This window comes from Mustela lutreola, chromosome 14 (assembly GCF_030435805.1).
Source record: "Mustela lutreola isolate mMusLut2 chromosome 14, mMusLut2.pri, whole genome shotgun sequence".
Classification (NCBI taxonomy): Eukaryota; Metazoa; Chordata; class Mammalia; order Carnivora; family Mustelidae; genus Mustela; species Mustela lutreola.
In genome coordinates this window covers 3,489,871-3,516,129 of record NC_081303.1, presented here as the reverse complement: position 1 = coordinate 3,516,129, position 26,259 = coordinate 3,489,871, and the positions used below count along the sequence as shown (strand labels likewise).

Sequence of the window (26,259 nt, the reverse complement as noted above, 5' to 3'; positions counted from 1 at the left end):
TTGAATTTAAATCAGTAGTGAGTTTGAATATTTTTCAAATATTTATTTACTATTTAACTAAGATTAATGTTGTGGTATTTACTAGGGTAAGTTGCCCCAGTACCCCAACACAAAATTTTTTCTTTGCTAATCTTAGGCTTATTCTTCCCTATCAATTTTATTATTGATTTGTCAAGTTTCAGGTAATAAAGTTTTGTGACTCAACTGGAATAACATGAAATGTTTAAGTTATTTTGCAAATTACTAGACACTAATTTGTCTTGTATGTAATATACATGTAAGAAACAACTGCCAAGAGCCCCCTGGAACACTTATCAGAGAGAGAACATTAAATTCTATGATGAAACAAATCTGCAAAGCAGATATAAATTATTTAAACTTGAGAGAAAAATGTGAGCATGTAAAAAATTCTTAATTTTTATGAATTCCTTAAACCCAATCCTAAAAATCTTACCTGCCGCAGACTGAGACACATAGACCTGCGGGCTCTGTTGTTGCTGGGCAATAAGGGAAGGCATACAGCTTAACTGTGAAAAATGACTTGCAGAAGGCAGGCTGCTTGTCTGTAACTGCTGGGGTTTCACTTTACAAATATTAGGAGGATCTGATGTGGTTGTAGATTTTGTACTCAAAGAAGAGGTAGTATATGTACCAGCTCCTATATGTGGAAGGGAAAAAGATAGCATATTTTAAAGAGCCACTGTTGTTCACTATAAAAACAACTCAAGCGCCAGCTAGACACTGGAAAATTCACGTTTACGCCCTGTAGATACTTACCATGCACTTAAGTAGCGATCATCAAATGTAAACAAGACTATGAAATCTGGAGAAATACGGTACAGTAAAAAAATGCAAAGAGAAGGAAATTAAAAGATAAAACTCACAAAATAAGGTGGCCAAGAGCCTATAGGGTTGTCAGTGTAGCCTCCAGCTAATGGTTCTTTAATCATCCCAAAGGAAAGGATGGTCAAGAGTTTCACTCACGAATGGCTAGCACAGATGTAGTAACACGGAAGGACAAAATGCTGCACCTTAGGAATAATCAAGAATGTAGGGGTGCCTATCTGGCTCAGTTGGAACAGCACCAATTCTTGATCTCAGGGTCACAAGTTCGAGCCCCACATTAAGTGTAGAGATTGAGAAATAAAATAAACTGAAAGTATAAATGCTCTGGAGAGATCACAACTGCTCCTAAAAAGTCATGTAAACAAAAGGTCAGACTTCTTTTCTTCTTTCCAGCAAGATACCTTACAGGCGATCTTAAGAGCTTCATTCAGTTATGAATGAATACTCAAACATCTTCTAAAGTCAGGCATAGATGGAACGGCACAGAAGAACAAAGTGCTGCACCTTCATACTCATCAAGGTAAAACAGGCCTTTAGAGATCATAATTGCTCCACAGCCATACGAACTTACGGTTATACTTAGTCCTCACTCTCCCTGTACATATACCAGCAAAAAACAGGTATATAATAATACCTTAAAAAGAAAATAAACTATTAATAAATAAGTCGAATTATAAAACATAAGATCCTGAAGGGTCAGATAGTTCTGCTGATCAGTGGGTGATGAGGATAAGATCATCATCATTTTTCCGGACTTCCAATGATGTCTGATCTAGGAGAGGACCAGGATCAAGGCACCTGTGTTCTTCCACTTGAGTCCTACTAGTAGGATGACTGGCAAGAAATATAAAAATTTATCCTAACTGATGAGAGTGTGGGGGAACCACACCTGGAAAAAAGTATACTTGACCTTGAACAACACAGGTTCATTAAGCTGTGTGTGGGTCCACTTACACACAAACATTTTTTCAATTAAATACAGTACAGTACTATAAATGTACCTTCTCTTATGATTTTAGTTAACATTCTTTCTCTTACTGAAAGAATACATCATATAATACATGTAAAAAATACGTGTTAATCAGCTATTGATGTTATTAGTAAGGCTTCTGGTCAAGAGTGGCTCTTAGTAGTTAATTTAGGGGAAGTGATAGGTTTCTGACTGCACGTGTTGGTCGCCAAGTGTCAGTGCCCCTAACCTCTGCGTTGTTTAAGGGTCAACTGTGACCAGAAAGGAATCCTGCCAGTCCCTTTATTTCCTAATCTCTCCACTACACTATATTCCTGATTGCTTTATAGCCCCAACCCCTACCCACCCAAATGACCGGGGTCCCAGCCAGCACAATGAAGATGTCTTACAAATGGACGGTAGGGGATGCACGCTCCTGGATTTGAATCTGTTTGTCTTAATACATACTTCTGATTTCACATAACATCAAAATAACCATAGTACATCCCAAAGGCCAATTCTTTTGACACAGAATGCCAGAACAGTGAAAAACAGCAGTGCAATCACTAAATGAGAACCAGTCAAAGAAAGTAAATTCTGTGCTAGATGTATCTTATATCTTTTGGAAAGCAGCTTCTGATGAAACAAGATGGGATCGGTAGGGAGACAAACCATAAGAGACTCTTAATCCCACAAAACAAACTGAGGGTTGCTGGGGGGAGGGGGGTACAGAGAGAAGAGTGGGGTTATGGACATTGGGGAGGGTATGTGCTATGGTGAGTGCTGTGAAGTGTGTAAACCTGACGATTCACAGACCTGTACCCCTGGGGCTAATAATACATTATATGTTAATTAAAAAAAAAAAAAAAAAATGAAGGCAGCTTCTGCTGCTTTGTAAACATTAGGTAATTCTGGGAAAGAATTTCTACAAAGAAATTTGTTTTTGACAGAAGCAACATGGTTATACATATGGTCAAAGGGTGTACTTTCCTAGAGTCAAGCATTTTAGAAATTATTCAAGAACTATGAAGCCCCCAAAAGAAATATAGTTTAATGAAAGGATAATGTGCTAGTGAAAAATTTAAGTAAGAGGCGCACGGAGTCTCTTCCTCTCGGGGCTCAGACCTAGTTTGAGGCGACGTGGCTAAACGCACCAAGAAGGTCAGAATCGTGGGCAAATACGGGACCCGTTATGGTGCCTCCCTCAGGAAGATGGTGAAGAAGACTGAGATAAGCCAGCACGTGTACACTTGCTCCTTCTGTGGCAAAACCAAGATGAAAAGACGAGCTGTGGGGATCTGGCATTGTGGCTCCTGCATGAAAACCATCGCTGGTGGCACCTGGACCTACAACACCACTTCTGCTATCACAGTAAAGTCTGCCATCAGAAGACTGAAGGAGTTGAAAGACCAGTAGAAGTGCCGCCGTTTGAAACATTGCTAGCCTATAATAAATGGGTTAATTTATGTAAAAAAAAAAAAAAAAAAAAAAATTTAAGTAAGATAAGCACTAACTTGGGGCACTGATGGACTCTCCTTAAAAACAAACAAAACACCCTTCTCCCTGGCCAAAGAATGCAGTATGTATCACCTATTCAAATAACAAACTGGAAATTCTCTACCCCTAACTCTTCACCAAAAGATGTATGTCATTTCAACAGATTTAGGTCAACAGCTTCTTCAAATTAAATACAGATGATAAAAATTTACAACCTGCATGATTTTGTATTATTTCTGAGTTGGACTAACTAGCTACATAAGTTAAAAAATAAAAATCAAAAGATGAATTTTATAGAAAAATTTAGAGGAACAAGATAAACATCTTTTCTCACCAATTACTTAAAATACCTATAATGGGCAGGGGACGAGACACAAAGGGCATGGGGCCAGGCAGAAGGTCCAGAAAGCAAAGTGTTCTAGCAAGTCATCAATAACTCTTTGCTGAGCTAACTGAAACCGGAAGAGGGCTAAGGTGGGGTTGTAGGGGCAAGAAGAGTTTACTAGATAGCTGACAATCAGATCCTGTGCAGTAAACAGAGGGGTAGTAAACAGGAAAAAATTATAAGACATTTAAAGGAAAGGTACGAACACCTTCTACCTGACAGTGATGTTGTGGGAGTGACGGAAGCGACAGGGATCTGAGGCACGGACGCGCTGGAGAACGAGCTGTAATTAGCAGCGCTTGGTCCACCGGCGCTGCTGCTGACTCCACTGGCGATTGGAGGTGCTGTGGAAGTTACTGGAGAGCCCTTCTCCCTCACATTTGGAGAATTCTCCCATGCCTTGCGTGCAGACTCCATCTACAATAGAATGCACATTTTTTTTAAAGCAAAAAACAAACAAAAAACCCACGATGCTAACACAGAATATACATATATACTCATACATACGTGTGTATATTTTTAAATTCCAAGTATAACCTTCCAAAAAATGGCAAAAATAAAAGATCAAGACCTAAGGCTTTCAAACCTTTCACTTGTCCCTTTATCTTTGTTCTCTTCCGCTAACTGGGAGGCAGTGGGCTGTAATTATGTCTTTAAGGAGAGCTTGTTGACAGCTCTGGCAAAGAAGTCAGCAAAACAGAGAAAGTCACAGCTCCTGTTGCACGAAAATATGAGTCCCCAGAGCACTGGGGCATAACGATGGAAATGCCACACCCTGTAGGACTACCTAAGGCTCTGCCTCCAGTCGGAAAGGCGCTGAAGGCCCTCCGTGAATTCCCATTCCTTCGATCCTTTCTCTGTAAGGCTGCAACTGTCAATGGCAGAGGACAGGTACCTTTTGTTTAGCTGTTTTATGTTCAGTGTTGTAAAAGGCAAAGTAACTAACCAGACAGGTTTTAAGGTTTGGATGCAGTAAAAGTATTCCTTGTTTTACACCCAGATCTCATCAAGCATGTCAGACTGCAACTGTGCACTACAGATTTTAGCTTTTTCTTAAAATGTGGACAGACTGGGGTGCCTGGGTAGCTCAGTCGGTTAAGCATCCAGCTCTAGGTTTTAGCTCAAGTCATGATCTCAGGATTGTGGGGCTGAACCCCAAGTTGGGCTCTGTGTTGGAAATTCTCCCTCTCCCTCTGCTTCTCACCCTGCCTGCGTGGCTCAGCTGTTAAGCATCTGCCTTCAGCTCAGGTCGTGATCCCGGGGTCCCCGGACTGAACCCCGCCTTGGGCTCCCTGCTCAGCAGGAAGCCAGCGTCTCCCTCTCCCACTCCCCCTGCTTGTGTTCCCTTTCTCGCTGTGTCTTTGTCAAATAAATAAATAAAATCTTTAAGGAAAAAAAATGTAGAAGCATATCTTATTTTAATCTATCTAGACCAGTGTTATTCAACAGACATATAAATGCAAATCATGTATAATTTTTCTAATAGCTGCATTCAAAAAAATAAAGAGGTAATACTAATTTTGGTAACACATTTTATTCAACCCATGAATCTACAATTAAAACCTAAATCAACACAAAAATTGACATTTTAACTTCTAAATATTAACATTTCAGACCCAGTGTCTATTTTATTTTACACTTACAGCATATACTACAACTTGGATTAGCCACATTAAAGTGTTTATTAATGACATGTGGCTAGTGGATCCTAAGCTGGAGGGCACACATGTAGGTCCTCCAATAGGAGGGAAATTGAAACACAGATTGTGAAGTTTTTACTACTAGCCAAAATACTGGGCTGTGGAAAAAACAAACAAACCACAAGGTAATCTATAAAATTCAGCTACCGAAAAATCAAGTAACAGTTATTAATGCCGTATTTAGGAAGCTGTTGTTGTTCCTTGAAGTACCAACTTTAAAATTTTTAACCTTATTAAATTTTAATTGTAAGAATGAGTAATTGTTACATATCTTCACTGCTTTCTTGTTAAAATACATGTTACATATAATTCAAGTTTTCCTCAGATGACTAATATCATCACTATAATACCAAAACATGGGACACTTTTAGGTTTTTGTGAGTCTTCTCACAATCACCTTGCTAGTTTCAAATGTGTTTTATTTTAAAACAAGTCTTGGTAAGTTAAAAAAAAAAAAATCAACAAATTTAAAAAATTTAGGCTAAAGTTAGACAAAATGCAATCTGTACTGAGATTTAATGGTTTAGAGCAGTTCTATAGAGCACACATTGCCTTTTATACTAGTTTTGTCATGCTGGGAATGCATAAATTGCAGCTAATCAAACCTGTATAATATACAGGCCACACACGTATGGCTTCATTTCATTTCTTCAGCAACAAGAAAATTTAGATTCTATTTTTAGAAATTCAAGAAAACAAGTACATTTATTTAATTATATTAGTTTTCCCCTTGACAAATATACTGTCAGTAAAATCCATATAATAAAACTTTTCTATACTTTATATATTATCCAAATAGAGAGATGTCAGAAGAAGTAAAGAAACCAGAGAAAGTTTTAAGCAATGAAATCTGATTTAAATTCACTTTAACTCTAAATGCGTATTTCTTCTTAAAAACATTAAGTGAAAGGCAAGGCCGAATGGGTTCTCTGAAGAATTAACATCTGGTCTAAAGAAGAGTTCATGATCTTGTATTTGCTCATGTGAAACTGGACCAGCCTTGACTGGCATGTGGTGAAAACCACATGGAAGACACGGCAGGAAACAGACTGAAATACGCATTGCAGCGGGAAAAGCATAAAGGCTAAGCAGGAACCAGCAGTGAAGAGTCAGACTGGACAAGGATGGGGGCTGACACAAAGCAGAAGTGGTTGTCTCATAAAATTTCCTCTCGAACTTCTAGAAATGAACACTGGCCAACACGTTTCCCCCTCTTGTCAAGGTCATCAGTGATTCACTGTCAACCACTGCACCAGCATTAGGAAATCCTGCTACAGGCGTTAAATACTTGCCCGATTATAAAACTGAACAAACACCACCAACGGGATAAATGGATGCACATTAAAGCATCTTCATTTGAATTTCATGTCCCTTTTTTAACCACTGACTGATCCTGGAGGTGAACAACTGATTTAAAATTCTCTTAAGGAACTGTAAAGAAGCATTAGTAACATAGCTCAGTATTATAAACACAACAGGAGATAAAAAATAAGCCTGCATTGCTTGATATAAAAAAACCTGTTGTCTATAATCTCTTTTGCCCTCTTATTCAAAAAGTATCCAACAAAAATCAAATCAAGTCAATTTGTATTAATTACCTCTTCATAAAATATTCTAATTATTACAATGCATTCATTCAATTCACCGAGTTTATAGGGACAGGAAATGAGCAGTCTTACCATTATGGGAACTTAGGATAAATACCAACAACAAACATGCAACACAACAAGCCAGCTGGTTTTATACACAACTAATATATCCAAAAATGAAGGTCTCTAAGAGGAAGTCAGTACAAACACAGAATATAAAAAGGCTTTCCTGTATTTTTAAGACAAAATTCACAGGCATAATAGGCCTTCCTTTAAAGTGGTATTAGAAGTTAGTAAAATTTTAAGGTATAATTTGACATAACTCTATTTCCTCAGCTTAGTATTGTTGCTTACCACAAAAATACCAAGAGTATTTCTAACTTATGTCCCCTAGCATGCATCATCAAGGACCTTTAGGAGAAGGATGTTGTACATACCTTGAAGGTGAGGCTGAAAGTAGTGGGAGGAGCTGAGGTTAGGCCGGTGCTCTGTTGTATAGTCTCCCTCTTAGGGAGGGGGAGGGTGTTGGGCAAGGGCACCTGTAAAGGTAGGCAACACATATCATAATCTAACTAGGTCTGCTACAAAAGCCCCATTACAGATACTGCTAAAGTCCTCCTCTAAGGGTATTTATTTTTCATGAGCCAAAAGGAATATCTGATTAGAGGTACACTGTGTCTGCATCAATTGATAATTCTCAACATCTTAGAGAAATACTATCTGCTTTTTTATGCATGTAATTACAGAAAAAGAACCTGTCCCAAATACTAGGTATATACTTGAAAGCAGTGCCTCAAGTATTTTAAGTAATTTTAATGTGTACAACAGTGACCTGGCATGTTATTAAAGTGCAGATTCTGGCCAGTCGGTCTGGGGTTAAGGCCTGCAATTGTGCACTTCAAATGCAGTGATGCTCTGGTCAGTGGCCAAACATACGTAGCAAAGCTCTAAGGGATCCACAGATTCCTTCAGAAGCATTTAACATGATACTGTAATTATTCAGAAATTAACCTCGTTCCTGCAATACAGTCTACATTCTTATAACTATAATCAAGAACAAAATTACAATCAGGAGCAAAGTACAGAATATATCACCACAGTGCTTGTTACACTAAGCAAAACACTTTCACTATAGTTATAACATGATTATGGCAAATATTTTTAGAAACATTAAGATATTAGAAACAGTAACCAAATCTCTTTTTTCCTTTAAGTCTCTGGATCTTGAAATTTTATTATGTACTACTGTATGACTGATTTTAATGGTTCACTTAGTTATTCAGATAAAGTGACTGAGATGCTCGGAGGTTTTAAGATAATCACGTTGTGGTACTATGGAGTATCTAACAGAGACTGATAATACTATGGGCTATTGGATGGAGATTACTTTAAATACAAATCTTTAAAATAGCTGTGCTAGGAATAATCAAAAACACCTTCATTTAGATCTTTACGACACTTAAGTATTCAAAATGATTGTGTATAGGTAACACTAAGCAATAAACAACCAGCTAAAAATCCTTAAAAAGTACTTTAAGTTTTGATAAGGGGAGTAAGTCTTTATTAAGAACGATTTTTTCAAAAGACAAAAGTTCTGTGCATAAAAGGAACCCTTCCTTAACCACACTGAGGAGTGAGAAAGGAACATTTCAAAAGGTCCTAAAATTTTCCCATGCAGAACATTTGTTTTTAACAACTACATTAATCAAATTCAGAATCCCCACCGCACTCGGCAGAAATTCGCAGCACTGTGACATCACTGCAGACTGAAGACCATCTGTAATGCTCCCTGACCCAAGGTGGATGTTCCTGTTTTCAAACGTACACTGGATACATAATTAAAAATAAAATGTAGACTATTTGCTTAGACACAAGACTGGGTCTCTCCCCTTCAGTGGTCCTGCATGCACAAGTCTCACTACATTTTAATTAGATCACACAGAAACACTCAAATGGATATTTCCAATGACAATGAAGGGTTCTGAGAATAATCTTTCTTTGCTTACTTGTATTTCATAAATCACATTTTTAGAGGGTGATTTGGCAGAAAGCATCATATACTCTATATTTTCTAAATGAGAAAATGCACAATTTAAGTAAAATTAAACTCCGAGATATTACTGATTCAGTATTTAATAAGCAACATAGTGCCACTGACTCCCTGTTAACTGACAGGGAGTCTTTTTGTCCTTCCCAAATTTCCCATTACTTTTTTACCCCTTTAAAAAAAAAAAATTAACATGTTATGTATTATTTGTTTCAGAGGTACAGGTCTGTGATTCATTGATCTTACACAGTTCACAGCGCTCACCACAGCACATACCCTCCCTACTTACAGGAAGTTAAATAAATTTAAGACTTCCCCCAAAAGTGTTGGTGGGAAAGGGTCTGGCATGACAAGTAAAGCTTCGCTACATCTGTGAGCTGGACAGATTATATGAATCGGCTCCTACAAAGCTCTCCTGCCATGAAAAAAAAAAAAAATGTGTGACACAGCTGCTTTTTTCCTCAGTCCTCACATCCTACAGCCCGACTAAAGTTGGATTAAATGATTCCTAAATTACCTCACCTCTCTACAATTCTATACTTGATGCTAGAAAGAAGAACAATTCTATACTTGATGCTAGAAAGAAGGAAAAACACTGTAAGGCATAAGATTTTTATTCTCAAAATGACAGTTAAAGCCCTTTGTGAGAAACCTTTAAATATATCCATGAAGGAGATTTTTGAAAAGAATGAGCCTTTGCTCATTACAGAGAGCTTTATATAAAAGAGAGAGCAGCTGACCAAATTTCTACCACACCTGCCTTCCAAACCAAGGGCCTTCCATACGTGTACCTGCTAAAATGCTCCTCTACACAGAGGGTAGCGAACGTGTCTGGATTTTCAACTTTTTGCCAGTCAATGATCTAGGCAAAGGGATGGACTGTACTGCCTTAACATAACCCTGAATTGTAACCCAGCTGTTCTGGAGAACTACTGCCAAAAATTTTACATGGCTTACTACCGCTTTTTAACACAGCATTTAAGAGTTTCTGAAGCTACATACACATTATAGTTCAGACTTCACAACAGGATTGTTGCTAAGGTACAGCAAAATTTTTTTTTTAGGTCAAAAAGAAACCCCTGAATTCTTGGCAACATCCTGATCGCTTTCTGTGTTGAGAGAGCTTTCACTGCACTGTGAGAAGGTTATCAACAAAATAAATTACTGAACTTGCAGAATGTGGATGGAAAGAACAAAAATTCTTACCAAAACCAGGTTAACAGGATTAGTACTTATGAAACTGAGCCGAAGTTTTGACTATTTTGCTAATTATTAGTACTCCAAAATGCAAGTTCACTATAGCCCTTTCCCAGAGAAGAATTAAATACTGGTCACACACGATGTATTAGATAGTAAGAGCCAGGGTCCTAACCACACTTTTCACATGTGAGGCTGATTACTTACATTATTAACCAAAGTATCCTCCATCTTTGCATTATTAGTAGCCACAGTGTTGGGCAGAGAAGAAGAAGGTGTAGTATAGTCTGTTACAGACTCCTGTGGAGTAGCAATAGAAAAAAATACGTTGTAAACTAAATTAATGACTCACTTTCTAATGGCAGCCTAACAGTTGTAAAGTTGGTCTGGAGCAAAGCAGGAGAGGAGAGCAGATCTTAAGACTCAACTTACTCAAATCTTAAAAGACCAATACTGTGACGAAAGAAACGTGGACTCATCATGGAAGTGGTGACCTTTCAGCTGCCGGGTCCTGTACATTTTTTTTTTAATGCATTGCTGTATTGTATGTCCACTATACTTGAATTAAAATTTTTTTTTTTTTTTTAATTTAAATACAGGGACTCCTGGGTGGCTCAGTGGATTAAAGCCTCTGCCTTCAGCTAGGGTCCTGGGACTGAGCCCCACATCGGGCTCTCTGCTCAGCCTGAAGCCTGCTTCCCCCCACCTCTGCCTGCCTCTCTGCCTACTTGTGATCTCTGTCAAATAAATAAATAAAATCTTTAAGATATATAGATATATACACATTGCACTGTACTAGAAGGCTGCCAAAAGTACCAACTATTTAATTCAATGGGTTACTAAAAGAACTCTGTGTGGTTCTCGTAATTTATAACTTACTTTCAACTACTGATTTTTTATTCTCTTCAAAATACAACACAGATAAATGAATGTCAGCCTTTTTAGGATAAATTTATCATCATGAATCTCTTCTTTAAATATGGTAGAGATGGATTGCAAGAGTTTTTTATTTACATGTATTGTTTATATAGCAATTAAAAGTGAAAAGTAGTCAAATAACATTAAAGTTCTCACTTACCTTTCTTTTCAATATGTACCAGAGTGAACATAAAATGGCAGATATAAATTTTGCTATTCCAACAGATGTTAGTCCACATAAGTCACTCAGAGTATCTTTTGCATCTTGCCTTAATGATTATTTTTAAAGATACACACTTTTCATTCAATGTGGTCCCTAAATTCAAGTCAGTTATTTCCTCTGGTGCTCAACCAACGAAACAATGATCTATTCCAACCCTGGAAGAAAACTGCCTATACTGCAGTTACTGAAAATTTACTGACTTAGTTCCTGACTTGAAAATCTCACTAGTGGACAAGCTAAGACACCACAGTATCTCCATTAACAAAATAAAAATCTAAACAATCTTTCCAAAGCCTGTAAACCCAAGAAAAATCATTTTAATCCTATGTACATATTTTTCACTTCAAACTGGAAGAGTATAGATTTTCACAGGCGCCTCGGTGGCTCAGGGGGTTAAGCCCCAGCCTTAAGCTCAGTCGTGATCTCAGGGTCCTATGATCAAGGTTGCATCGGGCTCTCTGTTCAGCGGGGAGCCTCCTCCCCCACCCCCACTTGTGATCTCTCTGTCAAATAAATAAATAAATAATCTTAAAAAAAAAAAAAAAAAAAAAGGTATGGATTTTCACCTACCTAAAGAAATATTTAAGAAATTTCTTTAGACCACAAATGCATACAATGAAGTAAAACATTCTCTGCAAAATCATCTCCCAGACAGTTTACAGAATTCTATGCCTCAAGCCAAAATAAAAGAAAAAGGAGAACAGAAAGAATGAGCGCTGTTCCTATTCCCCCCCCTCACTGTTAACATGGTTTGCACCACCCGAACCCGTGGCCACCGCGGGCCGCCTACCTTCACATCAGCGCCGTACTCTGTGGACGACACTGAGATCATCGCTCCTATTTCAGTCGACATTTCCGCAACTGCTTTGCTTTCCTTTGTTGTTACCGGGTCTGTGCTTCTTACCGCAGCGGGGCTTGGTTTCTCTTGTCCTTCTGGCTCCGCCTGTTGGGCATCTTTTACTTTTCTATTTTTTAATGAACGTTCTTTTCCAATAGGACCTGGTTTATGTTCTTTATTTTCTACCGGACTCAAATCTGGAAGCTAAAAATTCAATGGTTATGACAAATGTATTATGATCACAGACATTCACTGAAAACTAAATTCAATTTCAAAACCATCACTAGTTGTCCCACTGAAGTGTTAGTGGCTTTCATACAGTTCTACCTGGATGGAGTATGAATTATCATCTACCTTCTGGGCTTTGATGGGGCCCGCCCGTGGCTGTTTCTGCCGCTGTTCTTTAGGTTCTGGTATCTTGTCAGTAGTTTTTTCAGAGAGTACAGGCACAATTTCATTTTCATTCCCATTCGAAGCTGGAGCACCAAACTGAATTGTGTCAATTCCAATTTCAACTCCACTTTCTTGACCATTTTTTGTTCCCTAGAAAGAGAGTATTTAAAAACTTGCTTATCTAAGCAAACAGAATTCAAATATGACTGAATGATGTAGTAGCCCGTATTTCAATAGTACAATGGAAGAATCTATGTATTAATGGACACTGATCATGTTTTGAGAAACTTTCCTTTAGCCACTACTGATCTGTATCAAAAAAGGAGTAAAATGAAAACTAGGAGAACATTTAAGTTTTGATTTATCGATTCTAAAGATCTATTTATTTGAGAGACACACACAGGCCACACGCGCATGAAAACAGGAGTCGGGGAGCAGCCGAGGGAGAGGGAGGACAGCAGCAGACTCCAAACTGAGCAGGGAGCCCAGTGACTCCAGGACCCAGACAGACACCAGGACCTGAGTCAAAATCAAGAGCCAGACGCTCAACTGACTGAGAGCCACCAAGGCTCCCAAGACTTAAATTTCTGAAGTCCTGGCTTAATGCGTCAGGAGTTTCACTGTGAGCAGATCACAGCCTCAAGCTATTTGCTCCTTGAACACGAAAGTAAAAGCAACAAACAGACAAAGACAGCACCAGCAACAAATCAACAGATGAATGAATGAGGGAGAGAAGATAGCAACACCAGTGTCACCTACTTTTTAAAAAATTTTTTAGAAAAAAAAAGTAAAAAAAAAAAAAAAAAAAAACCAAAAATAAACCAAAAAATTTTTTAGAATTTTTAAAAAAGATTTTATTTATTTATTGACACAAGGAGGCAGAGAGGCAGCAGAGAGCCCAATGATGATGCGGGCTCCATCCCAAGACCCTGAGATCATGACCTGGGGCAAAGACAGAGGCTTAACCCATTAAGCCACCCAGGTGCTCCCAGTGTCACCTACTTTTAAAAAAGTATACATGGAAATAAAATGAAAACAATGTCCATCAAAATAATCTGTGATTGGTAATGAAGTGCACACACCTTAAGAATCCAATTAAACTGTTAATTTATGTGGCATCTTCTTTGTGCTAGGCACTGATCCAGATAGACTCTAAGAATCTAACTTGCAGAAGTTGCAATAAAGTGAATGGAGAAAATGAACAAGTAGAAAATCAGATGAGGGATATGCAAAAATCAAAGTATGGTTCAGTCACTTGAGATTGACAGAAAAAGTCCCAAGGAGACCACACTGATGCTCAATCCACAAGACAAAATCAGCAGCAAGTGATTCCAGCAGAGCAAACACCTCGTGTAGAGGTTAAGAATTAAAAAAAAAAAAAAGAAAAGAAAAAGTTTAGTGAGACTGGAACATGGCAGGTATTAAAAGCAGTAGTAGAAAATGAACAAGCAGAAAGCTAGAAAATACAATTTTGTAAGCCAGAGGTGTTTGTAACAATTGCTTAATATTTTCAGAAATAAACAGACAAAAGTTGGGACAAAGTTTAACTTCAGGCTTTGGTCTCATAATCGTATCATTGCTTTGTATTAGTTTCAGCACCCCTGAACTCACCGCATCAATTACTGTGTAAGGTTACTATTAAATTTATTAGTGTAACAATGTCCACATTATGGAGAGGCCGTGTCATTCAGACTTATTTTTAGTATCTGAACATTCTCTTTCAAATACAGGCTAACATTACTTATGTAACTTAGAATAAAAATCTCTATTTGCTTTAGTCAATGCTGAAATTCTGTAGTTAGTTCAGTATAAATGTACAGTTAGTATCAGAAAAGTCAAACAGTAATCACTGAAACCCACTGACTACGTAGAGAAACAAGAAGTTACAAATAGTTCAAAGAAATTAAAAAATAGATGGACAATTAATAGAACCGGTAGAGTATGTTAGTTTTAGGAAAAATACCATATCCCTTGAAACAAAAAAAGTGTACAAAATACACATAACACAAGGAAGGGTAATAGAGCTCAGATTATATATTATCAATCTTTGTGAGACTATCCCGTGTATCTAACACGCACTGCCCTGAACCAAATAGTCACTAAGGAACGCATTTCACCAGAGCAACTTAAGTCCCACCAAGGAATTCTCTCCGTTCTCTGAAATGAATTAAAACTGAAACGTGACTTTGCTAGCTCTGAAGCTCACCATGAGGCAATATTCCAAAATCATGCGCAATGAATGTCCACCAAAAACCATCACATTTTACCCAGAAAACATAAAGAACATAGAGGATGAAGAAAATGTGTGTGAGAAAGACGAGATCCCACCAAAGGAATTTCCTCCTCCAACCGGCTGAAGGCAGATGTGGGCGTTCTGTCAGTGCTGCAAACCTACAGGAGAACCTTCACAACAGAAATCTGGCAGCTAAGAGTGCTGAGAAATCATTATTCCTATACTGAATGTCAATTTAAAAACTGGGACTAGACATTTTAATAAATTCATTAAATCCAGTGCACCCATCCAAAACAAAGAAGCTTTCCACTTCGTCCTTCACTATTAGCATGACATAGCTATGTAAGAAATGCTACAGTTAATCCTAGTGTCCATACCAACCAGCAGAAGAAAAATGATTAAACGGAGGATCCTACACACCGAATGCAGTGATTCCGTATTTTACTTGAGTTCCCTGTAGAACTTTTAAAACAGCTGCTGAGGTCTTCTCCAGACCTAAGTCAAAAAGCCGAAGTGGGGCAGGGGCAGCAGGAAGACTTCTTTAACGACGTCTTTAAATTTTTAAAAAATTCTGTACTTTTTACCTATTGTCACGTGTCTCTGTTCCTCCTTCACAGCCAAACCACTTTCTCTAAGTTCTCTATATGCAGCTTTCCTCCCACTTTCTCTTAAATTCACTCTAACCAGGCTTTTGTGCCTACTGCCCCATTGACACCAGGGACCACATTATCCGGTCCAATTCTCAGGCCTAACTTACCTGACCACCCAGCAGAATCTGACACACTTAAATTATCCCTCCTTTCAACTCACCTTTCATTGAGATTTGAAAACCCTTTTCCAAGCCCCACATTGCCAAATGGGAAAGGCTTAGGACTTAGCCTCGGATTCTCTTCTCTTTTCTAACCACTCTTCCTTGGTGGTCTCATTCAACTCACTCATTTTAAGCACCATCTAATCAATAGCTGTGAAATTCATGTCTCCAAACTAGATTATCTCCTATGAACTACAGACTCTTCCATCTAACAACCTACCCAGCAGCTCCACTTAGATTTGTAACAAACACTCTAAACCTAACAACACACCCCTTATATTTTCCAAACTCCCTTCTACTTTCCCTCGTTACAGATCCGTATTACAGCTTCCAATCACGATTGATGGCAACTCTATTCTTCTTGCTCCTCAAGTCAAAAACTGGGGAGATAAATTGTGTTCTTTTTCACATTCTATGTTTATTTTTTTTTTTTTAAGATTTTATTTATTGGACAGAGATCACAAATAGGCAGAGAGGCAGGCCGAAAGAGAGAGGGGGAAGCAGGCTCCCTGCTGAGCAGAGAGCCCGATGTGGGGCTCGATCCCAGGACCCCAGGATCATGACCTGAGCTGAAGGCAGCAGCTTTAACCCACTGAGCCACCCAGGCGCCCCACACATACTATGTTTAATCGCTCAGTATTTGTCAGCTCTACCTTCAAGTCTCCTTATCACCTTTAATGCCATCTCCCTGGTCTAAGTTACCATCATTTGATTATTATGACACCATCCTACCTTCTACTCTTTGCCATCTATGGACTAGTCTTAACTCAGAATAAATCATCTGAGAAAAAGTCAGGTCCTGCTCTTCTTGTGCTCAACACTATCTACTGTGTTCCTACATCTCCCCAAGGCCCAGTGCGGTCTACGCTCCGTCATCCCTCCGGCTTCATCTGTTCTCTTTCCACCCCTCAACTTCACTACAGCCACACGAACCCCCTGATCTTCCCCGAATGCACCAGCCATGCCTCTCTCTTGGGGCTTCTGTATTTGTTAGTCTCTGAACCAAGAATTCACTTTTCCTAAGAAATTTCAGTAGCATGTTCTCTTATCAAACGTCACCTAAGGGGCACATCTTGGCCAACCTATTTTAAATTGTCTCTGGATCCCTTGAGAAACTTCTTAGGTACCTTCCCTACTTTGCTTTCCTCCTCAGCACTGACCCATTTAACAATAGATGGTATTTATTAGGGGCTCACCCCTCCCGCCCCATCTACAACGGAAGCCCCGACTGCAGAGCTTTTTGTCCATTTTTATCACACTTTCTCCCTGTTTTGTAAGCCCATGCGTTAGAAAACTGCCTGGTATATCACATGTGCTCAAAAATTTTTGTTCAATGAGTAAGTGAAAAACTGCTAACTTACCAACACTGCACATTTGAGAAATTACGTTGAACTTCCTGTACACTCTGCTTCTAAGTAATTATACTGCCTAATTATTCAGGCTAAAAACATGGTAGAAAAGTCAAAAAAGTAGTAACTACACTTACATTCTCTGTATCACAAGCATTTTTTTTTTCACAAGCACTTTTATTGAGACTTGAATTAAAAAAATGTTAACCTTATTATGTCTAAAGGTGAAAAGCAGCCTCTAAAGGTAGAGCTCCAGCAGCAATAATATCACTTAGGAACTTGTTAGAAATGTACTCAGGCCTCAGTCAGACCTAATGAGACAGAAGCGCCGGGCAGGGTCTCAGCAATCTACTCTAACAAGCTGCCCAAGGTGACTGTGATGTACACTCAAGTGTGAGAAACTACGGAAGGAAACTGCTACGCTAACACTGCCAAGGCCATTGTGAAGTGCACTCCTACCTCTGACGGGGCAGCTGATCCAAACGACGTTAGGGGCTTATTCCACGCGCTCACTGACGGTGGCTGTGGTGGACTAATGGGACCCACTGGAAAGAAGAAATCATGGGAAACGCAACCATTAGAATTTAGAGGCTAATAATCCCTAATGTACTTTACCTTTTCCTTTAATGGCAGCTGGACAACAACAAAAAAAGATTTTCACAATACACTTAAGAGATAAAAATAAGCTCCCCCAGCAAACAGTGTATGTTTTTAATCAACGCAAAATTGTGCCCATAAAATATGCCATTAAAAGTATACGACATCTGTTCTAGAAACAAAGGTTTTAAGTAAAGAAGAAAAAAATTACTATTACCACTTCTTCCTTAAAAAACAAAGTGGCTAGGAAAAAAACATACTGAGTACACAAATAAAACTGGAAACAAACCCCAACATTCTCATGCCATACCCCAGCCTTCCCTTCTCTGGTGAACTCACGTTTCTTGGAGATGTCGTTCAGCACAGCCGGTGGGGCCACCTTGTTATCCCACAATTCAGCTGTCAGTGTGCCATGTGACTGCGAGGTCTGGATGGACTTTCCTGTGGCTACATAATCCGTGCCGTTGGGCGTCTGAGCTGAGGGTAGTCTAATCGAAGGTGGTGGCTGTTTTGAAGACTGGGTTGTAGTCTGTAGTGGGCTCTGGACTGGCTTATGAGTCTGTCCCTGAGTCTGGGCTGGTGCACCGGGGGCCGGGGCAGGGACTGGGACCAGGGCTGGGGCTGAAGCTGGGGCAGCGACTAGGGCAGGGGCTGGGGCTGGGGTCGGGGTTGCAACAGGGGCTGGGGCGGCTGGCGCGGGGGCTCCTGGGGCTGAGGCGGCGGGGGCAGGAGCTGAAGCGGACGCTGGAGCTAGGGCTGACGCGAGGATGGGGACAGAGGCTGGGGACGAAGCTGAGGTAAGGACGGGGCTTGGGGCTGGAGCTGAAGAAGAGACTGTGGCTGCAGCGGAGGTGGAGGGCGGAAGCGGGGTTGAGGCCGAGGTCGGGAGAGGAGCTGACGCCGAGGTGAGGACTGGGGCCGCGGCCGGGGCAGGAGGCGAGGCCGAGGCCAGGGCCGGGGCTGAGGCTGGAGCCGGGGCCGGGGCCTGCTGAGTTCCCGTAGCCTGCTTTTTGGCAAACCGTGGAGGAAGCTTCGAAGTCTGACTTCTTCCTTTCTCATTTGCATTCTTTTTGTTCCAGACCTTAAAAAATTGGTAGGAACCATTTTTGTCAATAATGTAACCGAAAGAACAGTTCATGAAGACTGTCGCTGACAAGATCTATTAGTTTAGCTCCTTTACTTTTCAAAATAGGCACTCAACAGAGCAAAAACGTCAAGGCTGCTAAGGAGACTTTAAATTGTGAAAACAAAGATGCTACGGGGAGAAAAAGACTAATATGTACTATACATTCTTCATAAATGGCTCCACAATCTCTCTTCCATAATTCTAAAATTTAAATACTGGAAGGAATTTCTCAATGAATTCATTTGGCAGCAAAATCTGACCCAATCTGACAAAAAGCTACTTACCGACTTCACTCATGTTTACCACAGAAACATTCATCTGTGGGTGTTGCTGGGGTGTTATGCTATACAGGATTTATGCACTATTTTTACCTTCTAAAACAAATGAATAAACAAATGAATCAATGAATGCTAAAAATATCTAGTCCTAGGGTCTATATTTGATTGAGCTTAGAAGTATCACTCATATAAGATTTTTACAGTGTTTCTTTGTTTTTTAGGCTTTTCATCCTTTAGAGCTTGTTATCACTATTACCTATGTATTTTACTTATTTTTATCCTGTGTCGGCATTTAGCAAAATGGGTGTTAGCGTTGACTTAAATGGAGTAACTAATATTGACTCATTCTGTGTGTTTAAATGAACTAATTTAGATTATAATCAAAATCTTTGTAGGTAAAGAATCTGCAATTTATTAGATCATGGCAGTTGTGCTCATTAGATTTCCAAGATAACTTAAAATTAACTAACTCTGATAAGATGACCAGAACTGAAAAATGAATTCCTGAATTAAAGTGATGATGTGAGCTATAGTGACTATATTCTATTTAAAATTTACCTCAATTCTGGGTAAAAAGCGTACCAAAGTTGTGAAAATAAAGTCATTCTGAACACTTGAATAAATGTAACCTTGACATTATAGATGGAGAGAGACCGTAACTACTTGTTACTATATTCTGGGCAACCATGTAAATAACTAGTAACAAACTAAAACACTAAACCTGTATGATTTGTTCTTCCTTCTTTCGACGTTCTTCATCCTGCAAACGTTTTTGTTGTTTTTTGGAAACCACCTCAGTAAAACCGTCATCATTCAAATTTGACTGGGGGTCTTCAACTACTGTTACTTCAGGATGGTCATCGATTATAACAACACCTACGGGTATAGGAAAAGATTTAAAATGCTATGTATTTTTTCAATTGAAAAGATAAATAGAAATGTTTAGTTCAGTAGCAATTAAAAACAGAAAAAAAGACAAGACAAAAATCTAGTTCTTATAATTCACATTATAACCCAATTCACATAGCACACAATGGCCATTTACTAGTAAGATTTGAAAAGAATACACAGATATAGAAAAAGAGGCCCATAAACAAGCTTTAAAAATGTTTTCTGACTTTCTGAAGTGCTTCGAATGGTATGTACCTTTCTTTCCTTCAGTAATACAGCAGTAAGGTCTTTTCTAAGTCGGTATCAAAAAACAAAACAAACACCACTTAGTATCATCCATCCTCTCTCAGTGGAATTGCTTAACCCCTGCTTTTCCAGCATCAGATCTGTAGTGTGCTATAAACATCTACACAGCACTTTACTTCATTCGCATCTACCATTCTAAGAGGTGGGTATTACTACTGTTTCACTTTTTTAAGGATGATATAAACTCTGGGAAGCCGATACACTAAAGGTGAGCTGGTGAATAACCAAGCTGGTCTTATGACTCTAAATAACTACTCTATGTAGACCACTTGTTTACAGTATATAGTTGTTAAAAATAAATGAAATATATGTGAAAGTTCTACATGAACATAACATGGCACAGATATACAAATGTCATAATAATCTAGCAGATGTGTAACTGAAGACATATCTTCAACTCACTGTCCAACTAACAATTATTCAGCCGATCTTCTTAAAATCATACAACCCAGGGACGCCTGGGTGGCTCAAGTGGGTTAAAGCCTCTGCCTTCACCTCGGGTCATGATCCCAGGATCCTGGGATCGAGCCCCGCATCAGGCTCTCTGCTCAGTGGGGAGCCTGCTTCCTCCTCCTCTCTCTCTCTGTCTCTCTGCCTACTTGTGATCTCTGTCAAATAAATAAATAAAAATCTTAAAAGAAAAAAATCATACAACCCAGTGAGTATAAGAAATCTAGATCCCTTAAATTTAGTATTTAAAAGCAAAACTATAATAGTCCATGCAAGGAAACTTGTGGGTGTAAGTATGATGTTTCCAAAATAAATATAAGAAAAAGGTAAGGCAATTCAGATAAATTATTTCAATTTTGCAAATACTATACATCTTAACTGGGGAACATACAATAAAATTAGTTACTTGCTTGGGAATGGTACATACACATACAACTTAGGATGGTGATAACTTGTGAGGGATGGCCAAAGAGTATTATTACAGAGTAGTTCATAGGGAATCAACCTGAAAACAATTCTCTTTGAATAGCTAAAAATGTGCATTTATGCAAACAATGATGGGAAAACAAATAAAAAATATTAAAACTGGCTTCCATTCCTTTGGGAAAAAAAAAAAAGACATTTGTTTATGAGAGAGAGAGAGAGAGAGAGAGAAAGGGTGCACACGGCACGTGCAAACAGAGAGGGAGAGAGACAAACAAGCAGATGTTGTGCTCAGTGCGGAGCTCCAGGAGGCCCAATTTCAGGACCCTGAGATCATGACCGGAGCCAAAATCAAGAGTTCATGCTCAACGGACTGAGCCACCCAGGCACCACTGGTTTCACTCTTTAAAAACCTGTTACTGTTATTTTGTGTTTTTTAAAAAAATACTTACTGATCTCTACACCCAATGTGGAGCGCAAACTGAAAACCCCAAGATCAAGGGTGGTACAAGCCACCAACTGAACCATGGCAGGCAACCATGTTACTGCTTTTCTAACAAAAGTCACATTGGTTCTGATTTATCTAAGATACTTCTACATATGTCTTAAAGAGCAGTGCTCATTTTAGAGAAAGGTCGAATGCTTATTTCAATGGACGCCGTGCACTCCATTACTTCACAGCGGCAAAGAAACTGCTTGGTATTTCTAAGTTCATGACAGTCTTCCACTCTGACTAAAAGGTGTGTATGTAAAAAAGCTTTTCTTCACAGCCATGCCATCACCCATTTTTCAATTTTCTTGCCAAAGAGCTTCTTTAGAATGTGTTGAAGTTAGTTTACCCAACTACATGTAACATTTACAGAAATCTGAAGGATATTTTCTGTTTGTTTTCAACACCCTGCTCTTGCCTGATGCTTTAGAACACTATGGTCTAAAGAATGACTTAACGAGTTATTAGGAGAACCTAAACATGAGTAACTCTTAATATGTTTTAAAAATGTATAGTTTAGCTTCCACTGTCAACACAGAATTGTAATGTAGGTCTTACCTTTTTATGTCTTAATCCACTAATATAATACTTTGGCAATTTTCTACCCCAAAATTCTTTGGAAGAAGGAAAACTGGTCAAGTTATTTGGGAAGACAGTGTTTTGAGGACTTCTGTAATCTTCATTTGCCATTTTAGAAATGTGGAGTTTAAACTCTCCTTTCTCTATGGACCACCATAAATAAGGCTGGCATCCAAGCTTCCCATGGGTCTACTCTGTTCTCTGAATCAGGACTCTCCAATGTCAGCTCTGCCAGCACTGTGGTGCCCGCCCAGTGCACTCTTGGGTGCTCAGCGGCGTCCCTGACCTACCCCCACTGCTGGGTCAGCAGCCCCCAGTCCCACAGCTGGGACAATCAGAACTCCAAAGCTCCAGAGATGCCAAATGGCCCCTGGGGTACAAAAGCTCTCCTGCTGAGAACCACTGCTCTGCATAATCGAATTAAAAATTCTGAAATGGGGCAATTAAGCTAAGTTTCTTTCTTTCCCGTATGAATCCCAAAATGGTATTCTAGAACAATAGTTCTCAAACATTTGTGTGCATCGGAATTACTGGACGACTTCATTAAAACACAGACTGCTCCAAGGGTTTCTGATTCAGTAGGTCTGAGGTAGGGGCCAAGATTTTGAATTTCTTACAAATTTCTAGGTGATATTGATAGTCTGGGGACCACACGTTGAGAACGACTGGCCTAGAAATAATACTGCCAAGATCCTGAGCCCAAATCAAATTTTGTAGATTTAAATAACCATTAACTAGATGAAAACTCTCATCTTTATTTTTAATACTGGAATAGTAGTACCTAACCTAACTTTCCCATTAACACTTTTGTCTGGTCTTAGTGCATCTCAATTTTACACAGTATTTCCAGCTTAAGTCTATCTGAATGAATGGCAAACAGTGCATTTTTACATGTTTAAGTGCCTTCTCATAGATATTCCTTGTTAACTTCTACAACAAATGTTTTCTTGTTGCTTGTGTTAATCCTTTGCATTTCATATCCTGTTACTTTATGGCTACTGAAAGTACTTAACCAGACCAATGCTGCCTCCCATTCTAGTATGCTCTAGTACCTTATCTGAGATAGCAATTTTATCAAGGGCCTAAGTCAGTGAGGTTGACATTTCTTTCACGTAAGATAAAGCACATGCACAGATAGACTTAAGCATCCTCTTTAGTCGTCTATGTTTTCCTACACCTGGTTAATTTTCTCCTTTTTTATGAAGAAGAGTGAAACCCTGTAGATTATCTTTTTTTTTTTTTTTAAGATTTTATTTATTTATTTGACAGAGAGAGATCACAAGTAGGCAGAGAGGCAGACAGAGAGAGAGGAGGAAGCAGGCTCCCCTCTGAGCAGAGAGCCCGATGCGGAACTCAATCCCAGGACCCTGAGCCGAAGGCAGTGGCTTAACCCACTGAGCCACCCAGGCGCCCCCCTGTAGATTATCTTTAATGAGAACTTTATCAAGCATTCAAGGCGGGGCTAAAAACTGGTGTTATTTTAGTTCACCATATCAGTTAGTGATTTCATAATCAGCCTCTATCTTGGCCTTGAAGGTCCAATTCTTTCTCTAATGACTTTATTATAGTATCAACTCAAATACAACAGATAATATATACATAACATAAGACATACTTGCGTAATTGTTGAGATCAAACTGTGACAGCGCATCTACTTTTTCTTTGGGTTTTTTAGGGCCTGATTTGGGGTCTTCTCTTTTTTTCCCTGTGGAATCTTTGGCGTTCTTTTGTCCTGTACCATTAGGTGTTCCTTCCTGATGGTGTGCAGAGCTGCCATTGACGGGATCGACAACAGCTGTGCCTGCAGACTGGTCATCAAATGGCCTGCAAAACAATAATCTGAGTTACTACTACCTCCGCACAACCGAACAGAAGAAAAATGATCACTGGCAGTTTCTAGAGATTAACCTAAGAAGAAACAGCAGTACGCTAGAGCACTCTTAAATCTAAAACCAATAAGCTTTAGGGACTTTTGTAGAGTAAAACTTCACTAAAACTGAGCTTCCCAATAAGAGGTAGATTTTCTTTCCAGAATTAAATTCCAGAATTCCAACTGTGTCCAACTTGTGCTTATCACAGAATAAATAAGCTAATCAACATGGCTTATTAGCAGAAAATTCCTGTGATCCAAGCTAATCCAAAGTATTTGTTACTGAATCTTTTCCACACAGGGCAGCATATGAACAAATTTAAAAAGTGTTCTTTTTGCACTACATGGTTTTTTTTTTTTTTTTTAAAAAGTTCAATCAGATACATAAACGTTAAGCATACAAAACAAATTTTTTTTTTGAAGATTTTATTTATTTGACAGAGAGAGAGAGAGAGGGATCACAAGGAGGCAGAGAGGCAGGCAGAGAGAGAGGGAGAAGCAGGCTCCCTGCGGAGCAGAGCGCCTGACGTGGGGCTAGATTGCAAGACCCTGAGATCATGACCTAAGCTGAAGGCAGAGGCTTAACCCACTGAGCCTCCCAGGTGCCCCCCCCAAAAAACACTTTAAATATGGAAATAATTCACTTCACAAACCCATAGTTTTTATTTCCTATCAAATTTTATTCTTGCATTTTATTAAATTTATGAAATTATATCATGGAAAATGCGTTTACAAATTCATTTTCATCTTAGCCAATAGCATCACTTGAGATAAAAGCTTAATTAAGTGCTTAACATAAGGCATGAACTCAAACATTTAAAGAATAAAATAATTTCTTCTAAATGGGACTCTTTCAAAAGATTTCAAAAGATTAATTACAATCAATAATTTGTATTTCTGCAGATTCAAAGTTATTACCTACATGACACAAAGTCTTGCTAAGTTGAGATCTACATTACATAAAAATCAGATCAAAATTTCCTTTGGGGGGGAAAAAAAGACTTCCTTTGAGTGTTACTACTCAAAACTCTAATATAGTCAATAACTACATTGTAACTACATATGCTATCCTAATTCTTTTGGCCTTTCAAAGAAAGGTTCTGGGGCGCCTGGGTGGCTCAGTGGGTTAAGCCTCTGCCTTCAGCTTAGGTCATGATCTCAGGGTCCTGGAACTGAACCTTGTGTTGGGCTCTCTGCTCCGCATGGAGCCTGCTTCCCCCTCTCTCTCTGCCTGCCTCTCTGCCTACTTGTGATCTCTCTGTCAAATAAATAAATAAAATCTTTAAAAAAAAAAAATAATAAAGAGAGGTTCAAATTCTGTGTTAAGAAGGCACTCAGGAGGGACACCTGAGTGGCTCAGTCGATGAAGTGTCAAGTGCCTTCGGCTCAGGTCATGATCCAGGGTACCCGGGATCAAACCGCACATAGGGCCTCCTTGCTCAGTGGGGGGCCTGCTTCTCCCTCTGCCTGTGCTCTCTCTCTCTGACAAATAAATAAGTAAAATCTTTTAAAAAGGAAAAAAAAAAGGTACTCAGGAAACACAACTAGTCGCATTATTTCTCTAAACTTTTTCTAAGTTATCAGAAAGCAAAAATATTTTCGTTGATGGGTATAGTGACCTGAAATGCTAAGTATACTGCAACTAACCAATGGAGATTAATACATTACCTGAATAAATTATCAGCTCAGGCTGCAAACCTGGGAATTTGATCAAAACCCAGGGAATACCGTAGTAATAGCGGTTTACTATATACCACTTTAAGTTATGTAGTTCACAAACATCGTTATCTTTAATCTTCACTAATTTTTAGAAATGCGATTAATTTCTCCCCATTTTACTAGTGAGGAACCAGAGTTTATACAGGCAGTAAGTTATCAGAACTTACATTAATAACTAGCCAATATATGAATGAAAGAATGAATGAACAGTAACTAGACACGCTGCTACTGTAATTTTTCCCAATATTAAAGAAATTAATAGTTTACCATAAGCAACATTTTAATATTTAAAAAAACAGACTAAGCTTTAGCACAGTTTCAGAAAATTGTTTAAAAATAAATCCAACAGTGGGGTGGGGGGCGCCTGGGTGGCTCAGTGGGTTAAAGCCTCTGCCTTCGGCTCAGGTCATGATCCCAGGGTGCTGGGATCAAGCCCCACATTGGGCTCTCTGCTCAGCGGGGAGCCTGCTTCCTCCTCTCTCTCTTTCTCTTTCTCTCTCTCTCTGCCTACTTGTGATCTCTGTCAAATAAATAAAATCTTAAAAAAAATAAATC

General features: G+C 39.0%; 2 protein-coding genes across 14 annotated transcripts in view; one reads left to right on the top strand and one right to left on the bottom strand.

The window, feature by feature from the left end:
- PRRC2C (proline rich coiled-coil 2C) overlaps window positions 1-26,259 on the bottom strand; it is a 95,379-nt gene that overhangs the window by 12,187 nt on the left and 56,933 nt on the right. For all 13 annotated transcript variants that reach the window (XM_059146859.1, XM_059146861.1, XM_059146867.1 and 10 more), the window contains exons 17-26: window positions 23,731-23,939; window positions 19,698-19,852; window positions 17,912-18,653; window positions 17,435-17,520; window positions 12,544-12,732; window positions 12,142-12,393; window positions 10,418-10,510; window positions 7,404-7,505; window positions 3,893-4,094; window positions 455-658 (exon numbers count right to left, since the gene is read on the bottom strand). In XM_059146859.1, coding sequence (XP_059002842.1) covers window positions 455-658; window positions 3,893-4,094; window positions 7,404-7,505; window positions 10,418-10,510; window positions 12,142-12,393; window positions 12,544-12,732; window positions 17,435-17,520; window positions 17,912-18,653; window positions 19,698-19,852; window positions 23,731-23,939 — 2,234 coding nt within the window. The remainder of the gene's footprint in view (window positions 1-454; window positions 659-3,892; window positions 4,095-7,403; window positions 7,506-10,417; window positions 10,511-12,141; window positions 12,394-12,543; window positions 12,733-17,434; window positions 17,521-17,911; window positions 18,654-19,697; window positions 19,853-23,730; window positions 23,940-26,259) is intronic.
- Window positions 987-3,265, top strand: LOC131815179 (large ribosomal subunit protein eL43-like). Its single transcript, XM_059146879.1, has 3 exons — window positions 987-1,050; window positions 2,146-2,214; window positions 2,931-3,265. The coding sequence occupies exons 1-3, from the start codon at window positions 987-989 to the stop codon at window positions 3,209-3,211; spliced, it is 414 nt and encodes a 137-aa protein (XP_059002862.1). The 3' UTR covers window positions 3,212-3,265.

What these genes read in the sequence shown, in the direction of transcription:
- LOC131815179 (XM_059146879.1), top strand. Translation starts at nt 987, where the DNA reads ATGGCTAGCACAGATGTAGTAACACGGAAGGACAAAATGCTGCACCTT. An exon ending in CCTTAGGAATAATCAAGAAT is followed by an intron (nt 1,051 to 2,145) that starts GTAGGGGTGCCT and finishes ATTGCTTTATAG; the next exon opens with CCCCAACCCCTACCCACCCA. An exon ending in AGATGTCTTACAAATGGACG is followed by an intron (nt 2,215 to 2,930) that starts GTAGGGGATGCA and finishes ACCTAGTTTGAG; the next exon opens with GCGACGTGGCTAAACGCACC.